The 10,029-nt window shown below is 37.6% G+C and overlaps 2 protein-coding genes across 3 annotated transcripts; one reads left to right on the top strand and one right to left on the bottom strand.

Moving 5' to 3' along the window:
* Positions 1–3,293: 3,293 nt before the first annotated feature.
* Positions 3,294–7,449, top strand: LOC121602658 (histone-lysine N-methyltransferase E(z)-like; the record flags this gene model as incomplete). Its single annotated transcript, XM_041931425.1, has 5 exons — positions 3,294–3,504; positions 3,709–3,809; positions 5,046–5,763; positions 5,839–6,021; positions 7,126–7,449. Coding segments are annotated over 5 exons (1,440 nt in total), but the record flags the coding sequence as incomplete, so codon positions are not given.
* A 1,089-nt stretch (positions 7,450–8,538) lies between these two features.
* On the bottom strand, positions 8,539–9,521 carry LOC121602659 (protein DPCD-like). Of its 2 annotated transcripts, XM_041931427.1 has the most exons (3): positions 9,371–9,521; positions 8,748–9,302; positions 8,539–8,687 (listed from the first exon to the last, which is right to left on the bottom strand). In XM_041931427.1, the coding sequence occupies exons 2-3, from the start codon at positions 9,249–9,251 to the stop codon at positions 8,559–8,561; spliced, it is 633 nt and encodes a 210-aa protein (XP_041787361.1). In that variant the 5' UTR covers positions 9,252–9,302; positions 9,371–9,521; the 3' UTR covers positions 8,539–8,558. The 2 variants fall into 2 exon arrangements, with proteins under 2 accessions (XP_041787361.1, XP_041787360.1); XM_041931426.1 differs by having other exon boundaries at positions 8,748–9,520.
* Positions 9,522–10,029: the final 508 nt, after the last annotated feature.

Below are 10,029 nucleotides of genomic sequence, written 5' to 3'. Positions count from 1 at the left end.
TTTATACCTATTTCCAGCTAGGTTCGAATCTCGTGCCGTTTGTATCGAATCGCAAACTGCCTGCTTCGAATCGGATGCCACTACGATCGAATGCGTGCAACCATGGTTGAATCGCGTTCCACTGCGGTCGAATCGTGTGCCACTACGATCGAATCGTGTGCCGCTATTATTGGATTTCTGAAAGGTAGAGCATAGTAAACGGTTTGTTTACGGTTGCAAACTGCTTCCTTCTTCGCGGATGGAAATTCTTTTGTAAAATTTTAATGAAAGGTAATTATTCACTGATTACACGTAAAATACTTGTTATCAACGAATATCGTGGTCCCTTGTTGATGGTAAAATCCTTGTTTTCAACTAATATTCGGTGTTCGTTGTTGATGGTAAAATCCTTGGTTTCAACCAATTTTTGTGAGGTTTACCTATAATCAGAGAATAAATCCCTTTAATTAGTATTTTACCAACGAAATGCCGTCTGCGAAGAGGAAACAGCTTTCAAACGTAAACAAACAGTTTACTATGCTCTTGCTTTCAGAAATCCAATGGTAGCGGCACACGATTCGATCGTAGTGGCCCACGATTCGACCGTAATGGAATGCGATTCAACCGTACTGGCTGGCACGCGATTCAACCATGGGTGCACGCATTCGATCGTAGTGGCATGCGATTCGAAGCAGGCGGTTTGCGATTTGAACGTAGCTGGAAACAGGTGTACTAATCTAAATCCTTTCATCTTAAGCATAATCTTTCATTTTGGTTTTAATTTTTGGGGAGGTTGCTAAGTACAATAATTCGTCTTGTAGAATGTGAGATGCAAATAAATTCAACTTGGCTACAAACGCTTTCGATAAATCCTACATATTGGATATTAACTAATTTTTATGATGGGATAATTATGAAAAAAAAAAAACAGAAGTGGCTCCAATCGAATATGAAAGATGTAACATACTAAGGTCAGATCCGTTCGGAGCAATTCGGAGTCGACTGAAGCCTTTATTCGGCAGTCAGAGGCATATCGGTAGGACCGACCGGAACCATTTCTGACTGCAGACTAGCCGTTCCGTGCGACAACCGATGTTTCCAACGGTTCCGAATGACTCTAGACGGCTCTATAGGCTTCGGACGGCAACGAGCGAAACTGTTGGTATGACAATCCCTCACTAGTTGTTGCAAAGTTTCCAAGAGTGTGTATTTTGTTTTTTTCATTCCTATTTCGTTTCTTGACAGTTGACGCAAATATGTTTTTCCATATAGAATGTGCAATCGAGTCTGTAGAAAATTATGCTAATATTCAGAATTTAATCGAAACATAAAACGAATGAGTTTGCCTTCGATTTAATGTTTCTTAAGGGTCTCGGTTGTTCTGTACGTTTGTGTAGAATAAGTTTGTTAGATGTTATGTGAACATTAATGTTAATTTAGAAAAATATCGCGACACAATGATTGTTCTTCTCTGGAAAATTTAATGCACTTCAGCAAATAGTAATAACAGATGTTTGGTTTGCAGTTCTTTCAACACTTCTCAAAATATTCTCGCGGGCCGCCAGTTTGACATACCTGCCTTAAAGCAACTAATATTACCGACACCACGCTTACAAACATAATATATAGGGACCAAAACGAACACCGATAGAGAAATAATTAAAAAATAACAATAACTAGAAAAAATAACAAAAGACAAGACAATCGAATCCATTGTATACACAGGCGGTAGTCCAAAAAACAAAGCAGGAATATGAATATACATAACAGACAGTGGCGGATTAAGCGTATCGGGAGCCCTGGGCGGTAAGACGAGTTTAAGCCCCCTGTAAATTATAAATGGTGTTCGGTGGTTTTGCACTGAACTTGCTGTTGGGAGATTGAACAGGAAACTTAAAATGCCGTGGAGGGGGGTGGGGCGAGGGGTCCCCTACGACCATCAGACAGAGATCCTATTTTTTTTACTCGCTGCCTCGGGGCCCAACGTCCATCCTTTCGGGGGGCCCTTGTTGATAGTACTCTGTATTATTAATATTTCAGTGAAATATGACGCAAAAAAACCGGATGTGGTATTTTAATGCACTAAATGCAATGACCAAAATAGACCGTAGATTGAACAGCTAAAACTAAACTGGAACGAAAAAACAGGCGACACTTTAAAAAAAATCATTAAGTACTTGTCGAAGAAAAACAGAGATATAAAAAACGAAAAAAACAGGTTTAATAGCATGGAAGGACGAATCTTACAACACTTTTCGAAAGAAAAGAGTTTGGAATACGAACCAAGTCCTCACCGAACTACAAAAAAATGAAAGTTTAAAAATGATAATCATTACACAAACATAACAAGAAAAACAATTTAAAAAACTGCAAAAACAGCAGTAGAAAAAAAAAACTATCTACATTTTGCTATGACAAAAAATAGTATAGTCACAATACTACGACAATATCAATAAAAAATAAATAAAAAAACAACCAGAAATAAGAACCAAAGGTCATAAGTGTAATAATAGGACATATAATAGAATAGAAAAAAAGAATCAAAAGAAATATACATGAGGCTGGAAATAGACGAACCGAGATCGTCGCGGTACCGCGAAATTCGCGCCTTGTTTATAACAGTTGTAGAACAGTTGGGCTGTCAAATCTTCCGCGCCTCCGATCGCGCCTGCTGTTTCGCAGAGATACCCAACTTCGGTATTCCTGAGATTTTCGCGGTAGCGCGAATCGATTGTTTTTACTATTTCTGACGAATTTTTGTAGATAAACGTTTTGTATTTTATTTTGTATAAACTACGTGAAAAAAAAAGTTGATTCGCCAATTGATAAAAAATATTTCTTCTTGACACATTCAATCGTTACCAGACCTCGGATGGTTCCATACACGAACCGCGATTATCTCACCTATCTGTCAGCTTTTATAACAGAATTGACAGCTAAAGTCATACGCGGTTTTCGCGGTACCCCAACGATCTCGGATCGTCTATTTCCAGCCTGAGAAATTAACGACAAGCGATGAAATCAAACCAAACCAATAACCAAACCAGCAAGACAAACTGTGATACCTCAACTCTGTGATATAGAAAATATGACAACCCAGCACATGAAAGAGAAAAAAAAAAGAAATAGGCCGAAAGGCCTCCTCTAACAACAGATAGTCTATCCTCTGATTACGCTCGACCAATCATTTAGCATAGGAGGGACATCTACCACTTTAAAGAAAAAGAAGACCGTTTGTACATGAGTTTGACAGCAGGGGGAATTCTGTGGCCGCGAAATTTCGGTCCGTGTATTTTTGGCCTCATAGATTTTGACTCTTCAACTTCGAACTTCATGTTGACAGATATTATACATATGACCTTTTCGACATACGCCTTGCTTTGGGACATTTTTTCAGTCCCAAATACAGTCGTGTCTCGGGGGTTACCTGTAGTCTGGTTATAGGATTTGCTCCACTGTTTCATAGTTTGGACATAGTCGTTGCTTTTCAAGAAAATTGTCAAAAAAGCCCTGCAGTAACGCACTGTTAGTAGTTGCTAGAGTATTATAGAATATTATAGAAGAATTAATCACAGAGATTAAATAATGCGATGATGATACGTAATCACTTCGCTATTTGGGAAGAGCAACAAAAATGAGTAAAATTTTAGCATTAAAAACAATTTTATTGGTTTCAAGCAAACGTTGTAAATGTCATGAAAATCATATTACTATTTCTATGGTGTGCAGGTCTGCAAGCTTGTCATCCTGGTCCTAATCTCCAAAGACGTAGATGGCCTGAGTTAAAACCACCTGGCAAACCATGCGGTGAAGCGTGCTATCTTCTTTTGGTAAGTTATAAGAATCCTTAATAGTGATTTAAATTTGTTAGATGAAATTGGAATTCGTATGTCAAAGCACGTTTGACAGAACTACCGTGACTGAAAAAATTAATTCGGTTTGCTCTATGTACATTCTGTGCCAATAAGAATTAAACTGCCAGAATGTTGAACAAAATATCAAGTCCATATTCATTTCAATGAAAGGTAGAACAAAATAGGGGCCGACCTGGGGGTACAGCCGTCAATTTATACGACGCACCAACATGCCCGTCATGGGTTCAAGCCCCGAATAGACCATATGTAGGACTGACTATTCTGCTATGGTAACAATAAGTTAATGGAAATGAAATGTCAGATCGATGTGGAACAACATTTTGCATGCGGTGAATAACAATGTTTACATTCGAAAGTGACTTGAAAAACCCTGTAATGAACAGATAACCCTTCCAACAGTCACAAATTTAGAGAAAAAACAAGAAATCGTAGATTTTGAACTGTATGTGTGAATTGCTTTCTAGGGTCAAGTGATAGATTTTCAATATTGGTTTGCTTTTTATGCCATCAGACCAATGGATTAATCTCCAGTTCTATCGATTTTTGAATATTGTACCGATTCACAGACTTTACAAGTATTGCTGTTTGCAAAAGAACAAAAGAACCAAAATCAAGTTCACGTTCACAGCAATGAACGACTCAGTTTACTCACGTTCACTTAAAAGAACTAAAATGCCCACATCTTTTATGGAATCATTATTTTCGACTTAAAAAGTTAAAATAATATTTTAATTTAAATATAAAATAATATTTTAATTTAAATAATCAAAATAGTAAACTTTTTGCTTTAGTCTTTACAATGCATCCCTGCGATGCATCTCGTATTTTAGACTCCTTTTCTAAGCCTGATGGTTTACAGGGTTTCTCTAACCAGCTCAACATTGGAAACGAAAAATTCAATCTCGTAAAATACATTTCAACAATAATAATGGAAACTCGAATGATCTGTCAATGGTTGCTCGATATACGCACGATGTTCATTTGACTTGAATAGGAATTTTACGGATTGAAACTTACAGTGTTGAGCTGGCTAGAGAAACACTGTATAGCAGGCCTAAACAGACTATGGTTGTTAAGCCAAATAAGAAGAAATTTGTTGGCTTTACTACAGTATGATCTATGTCAGTTATCAGCAGTGCATAGTACTAATGAATGTACAAAAATTAAAAATACTTTCATTCTTTTTTCTAGGATGATGTAAAGCAACTGACATCTTTCGATAATATAGGCAAATCTCCCTTAATGCTGGATTCCGGAAATGAAGCATGCTCTGAAGATAGTAACGACAGTAGTCAATGTAGCAAGGATGCCACGTTAACAAAATCATCGAAAAATGGAAGCAACTTATTTGAAATCTTTGACCTAAGAGATACAGAATGGAACGGCTCAGATAAGTCATTTTTTCGCACGTTGCAAAAAACATTTCTTAACAACTACTGCGCCATCGCTGAAGCAATGCTGACAAAAACATGTCAACAAGTGTATCGTTTTGTTCAACAAGAAGCAGCTGCTTGCTTACCAATTGAGGTGAACAAGGATAATACACCGCCGCGCAAGAAGAAGAAGAAGCATCGTCTTTGGTCTGTGCATTGTCGTAAGATTCAGTTAAGGAAGGAAGATAGCTCAAATCATGTTTTCAACTATTCACCTTGCGATCATCCGGGACAATGCGATGCGAATTGCCCATGTTACAGTGCTCAAAATTTTTGTGAGAAATTTTGCAACTGCAGTAGCGACTGTCAAAATAGATTTCCTGGATGCCGCTGCAAAGCTCAGTGTAATACAAAGCAATGCCCTTGCTATTTGGCCGTACGTGAGTGCGATCCAGACCTTTGCCAGACGTGTGGGGCTGAGCATTACGAAATTGGTAAGATAACTTGTAAGAATGTGAGCGTGCAGAGAGCTTTGCGTAAGTATTCAATATTAGTTATATTGCATTATTTAAAAGCAAAGTGACTTTATAACCATCGTTCAAATATTACAGACAAACATCTTCTGATGGCACCATCTGATGTGGCTGGTTGGGGAATATTTCTCAAAGAAAGTGCACAGAAAAATGAGTTTATCTCAGAGTATTGTGGAGAAATAATATCGCAAGACGAAGCTGACCGCCGCGGCAAAGTTTATGATAAGTACATGTGCAGTTTTCTCTTTAATCTAAACAACGGTAGGTGAAGTGTTATTTCTCTACGGTACAGTCCGTTCCCGAGTTACGCGGATATTCGAACGCAAAAAGCGCGTAAGTCGAATTTCACGTTTTTTGACTAAAATACTTTTGATTACTCGGAGTCTTCGATTTATTTTGTACTTTTATACACTTTATCATTTATTTGATATGATTTGTGCAGAAAATTCAAATATTTATGCCTTTTAAGCGGTTTCAATTTGTTAGCAAAAATGCAATTAATACCGAACTTGAAGCAAATTGTACTGATTTGACATTTAATCTTTCAAATTTAGAAAACCGCGTACAGTCTGTTCCCAAGTTACACGGTTCTGGACATACGCGGATTCGGAGATACAGTAGAACGTCGATTTTCCGGGGACGGATTAACCGGAGGGCGGCTTAACCGTACGCATGAATTTGACAGTTGGTCAATCGTGGCGAACATTTTCTGTGATGGTCAGGTTAGCAAAATCATTTGCTGTGCAGCTATGTAGTGTCTAGTGATATCTTTAACTTCATTTTTGATATAGAATAATTGTTAAATCCCTCGTTATTGATAAAAAAATATTTCAGATGTGATTAATCGATTGGTTTAAGGTGAATACTTAGTAAAACCAGTAAATTTTGTAATTTTTATATCTATTTGACATTTCTTGGACCTTTATCCGTGGAAATCGATTAACCGGCATCCGCCCGGTCCCGAGCTGCCCGGATAATCGACGTTCTACTGTACGCGGTTTTCTAAATTTCACAGATTAAATGTCAAATCAGTACTATTTGCTTCAAGTTCGGTATATATTGCATTTTTGTTAACAAATTGAAACCGCTTATAACCCAGAAATACTTGAATTTGCTGCACGAATCTTATAATTAATGATGAAGTGTATAAAAGTACTAAACTAAGTCAAAAACTCCGAGTAATCAATAGTATTTTAGTAAAAAAAAACATGAAATTCGACTTACGCGGATTCGTCGGAAACGCAGAAACCGCGTAACTCGGGAAAAGACTGTATATCCGAATCCGCGTAAGTCGAAAACCGTGTAACTCAAAACAGACTGTAATTATAAAACAATAATCATATATAATGTAAAACTTTCTTTTAGATTTTGTCGTTGACGCTACAAGAAAAGGAAACAAAATTCGTTTTGCGAACCATTCTATCAATCCAAACTGCTACGCTAAAGTAATGATGGTGAATGGAGACCATCGAATTGGTATATTTGCAAAACGTGCAATCCAGCCTGGGGAGGAACTTTTCTTTGATTATCGCTATGGTCCTACGGAGCAGTTAAAATTTGTGGGAATTGAACGAGAAATGGAAATCCTATAAACTCCAAACACTACTTTTTTCTAATTGCTAGATTCTTGATTTCACGGTTGTCATCTGTGTCCTACGAACTTAATAAAAACTTGCTGGAACTCTGAAAGACTGGTACAATTATAATTACAATAGAACGTCGATTATCCGGGGACTGATTAACCGTCGGGCGGCTTAACCGTGCGCATAAATGTGACAGCTGCCCAAACATGCGTCGAAAATTTGCAGCGATAGTCATGTAAGCAACCATTTTGTTGTACAGCTCTGTAGCGTCTAGTGGTATTTTCGGAATTAATTTTTGTTCATGAACAGTTGCTAAACCTCTAGTTATTGATTAACATAATATTCTACTAACGATTAATCGATAAATTCAATGTGAATTAATCATAAAATTTGAAAAAAATATAATTTTTATATGAATTTGACATTTCTTGGCCGATTATCCGTGCAAATCGATTAACCGGCAACCGTCCGGTCCCGAGCTGCCCGTATAATCGACGTTCTACTGTACAGTGGAGCGCCGATCGGGACATGACCTCGGCCGGATATGCGAATAACACGGACAATACAGGGTTTTCGAGGATCTTATAGACATGTTCAGCGAGTTGTAGATTCGTTCAGGCATATAATAGACTCTTTCAGCGAGATATAGAATTGTTCGGAAGTAGGCGTTGACATCTTCAGCGATTCTGTAGTGTTGTCATTTGTTTTGTTTACACTATGTGCCGCAGGGTTCAATTTTTCATTCTTAATAGTCCTAAAAGTAGCTAATAATCATTCCCCAAGCTGTTTAATGCATGAATTAGTTAAAACAAACAAATTTTTACAAAAATCGTTTGTTTACCTTCTGATGAGAATGATACAAGCTGCAGTCCAAGGGGTACGAAAGTGACAGCTCTACAGTATAACCGAACATGTCAACGCATACTCCCGAACAATTCTATATCTCGCTGAAAGAGTCAATTATATGCTCGAACGAATCTATATCTCGCTGAAAGAGTCTATTATATGCCTGAACAAATCTACATCTCGCTGAACATGTCTATATAATCCTCGAAAACCCTCGGTTATCGGTTACCTTTGTATTGAACTGTAATTTCTCAACAGCACGGAAATAAGGTACCCGAATAAACGGCGCTCCACTGTAGTTAGATAAATTTGTTTTGACGTTCCTCACAAAAAATATCAACTAGAAAGATTTTGTTTCGATTTTTATTCTTATTGATGTATCATGGGGCCATTCAAGAGATTTTCACAAGAAACACTATTATATTCCATGGTTTCCACATCTTGAAGCACTGCTAAAATAGCTCGTTCCATTTCTAAAAGAATTGCTGGCTTCTTAAACTGCAAAAATATATCTATTAGTAAAACCAAATTGACTATTGCGGCACGTGTAATACAAACCGTTATTATAAGTGTTGCGTTTTTGTAAACTACATTCAAGTATTTTTGCTTTGGTATAAAGTTACACCGTTGAAACTCTGGCACATGTATTTTCTTGAAGTACTTCTTGTTAGAAGTTTTAATGGTAAGAGTTTTGTCGTGCTCACTACATGTTATAGTATAAGTTGTAACAGGATACGGTAGATTTCTGATTCTCCATTCAATAGCATTACGCGTCACTCTTTTGGTAAGCAAAGGTTCGGTACAACATTCTTTTAACATTTCTTCATTCTCTTTAAGTCCTGCAGGTATTGATTCCCCAAGTTCTAATACCCAATCTTCTTTATGCAGTAGGGTACTTTTATTTTTCCAGGCACGCCGCAAAACTACACCAGTTTCTGTACTGTATTCTTCGGCCATTTCCTTGCCATCAGGAAATCGATAGTGCACTTTTCGCACATTTCCTAGTATCACAGATGACTTATCAGCACTTTTTACCAAATTCAACCAATCCTCAAAGGACATGGTAAGATTGGAAAAATCCAATAACACACCGTAAAGTTGTATTCAAATGTGCTGTTGAAAAAAACAAAAAAAAAGCAAATTGAGGTGATATTAGCAATAGAATTCGTGCTTGTATTCACCAAAGTGAGTGCGTTTAGCAGGTGTCCAGTTCAATTCGACGTCAAAAACAAGGTTGATTAAAGAGATCAGGTGGTGTAATCAAAGTGGGTATAAGGGCGGTGGCAACGCTGATCGGATGCGATTTTATCGGACCAGATCAAGGATAATGTATTTAGAAGGTTGATTTTTATCGCTTTTGCTGAGCGACATTGTGGGGGACATCTGTCACTCTCTGCATATAAATTTCATTACCCCGCACCAGCCCTCCACGATTTTTATACCGGAGCCCCCGGAAGAGATATGTCAAGTCGAGAAATGTCATTTTGCTCTGAACAACAAGGTGTTTGGATATTAGGAGGTGAAGTGCTTCAGAGCAAATTGACATTTCATGACTTGACATAACAATACTGGTGGCTCCGATATTAAAATCGGGTAGGGCTACAGGGGGGTATAGAAAATTGTAGCGATTTGACATAACAATACTCAATGATGACGCCCGGCAAACTCGCTAATAATTCACCTCCTCAATAAATAAAACTTGCTGAACAACTTCAGCTTGTCATTTATAACACCTTGGACCAGATTTATATGCGATTTGACAAATAACGTCGGACGTGCTATTTCGTCGTCCGACGTTATCTGTCAAATCCCATATAAAAATTTGACAGGCCGTCCGATA

This window comes from Anopheles merus, unplaced genomic scaffold, assembly GCF_017562075.2.
Source record: "Anopheles merus strain MAF unplaced genomic scaffold, AmerM5.1 LNR4000557, whole genome shotgun sequence".
Classification (NCBI taxonomy): domain Eukaryota; kingdom Metazoa; phylum Arthropoda; class Insecta; order Diptera; family Culicidae; genus Anopheles; species Anopheles merus.
This window is presented reverse-complemented; position numbering and strand designations above follow the sequence as displayed.

Coding starts and splice junctions, on each gene's coding strand:
- LOC121602659 (XM_041931427.1), bottom strand. CDS start 9,251: ATGTCCTTTGAGGATTGGTTGAATTTGGTAAAAAGTGCTGATAAGTCA. Junction 8,688..8,747: donor ACGCAACACTTATAATAACG/GTTTGTATTACA, acceptor ATATTTTTGCAG/TTTAAGAAGCCAGCAATTCT.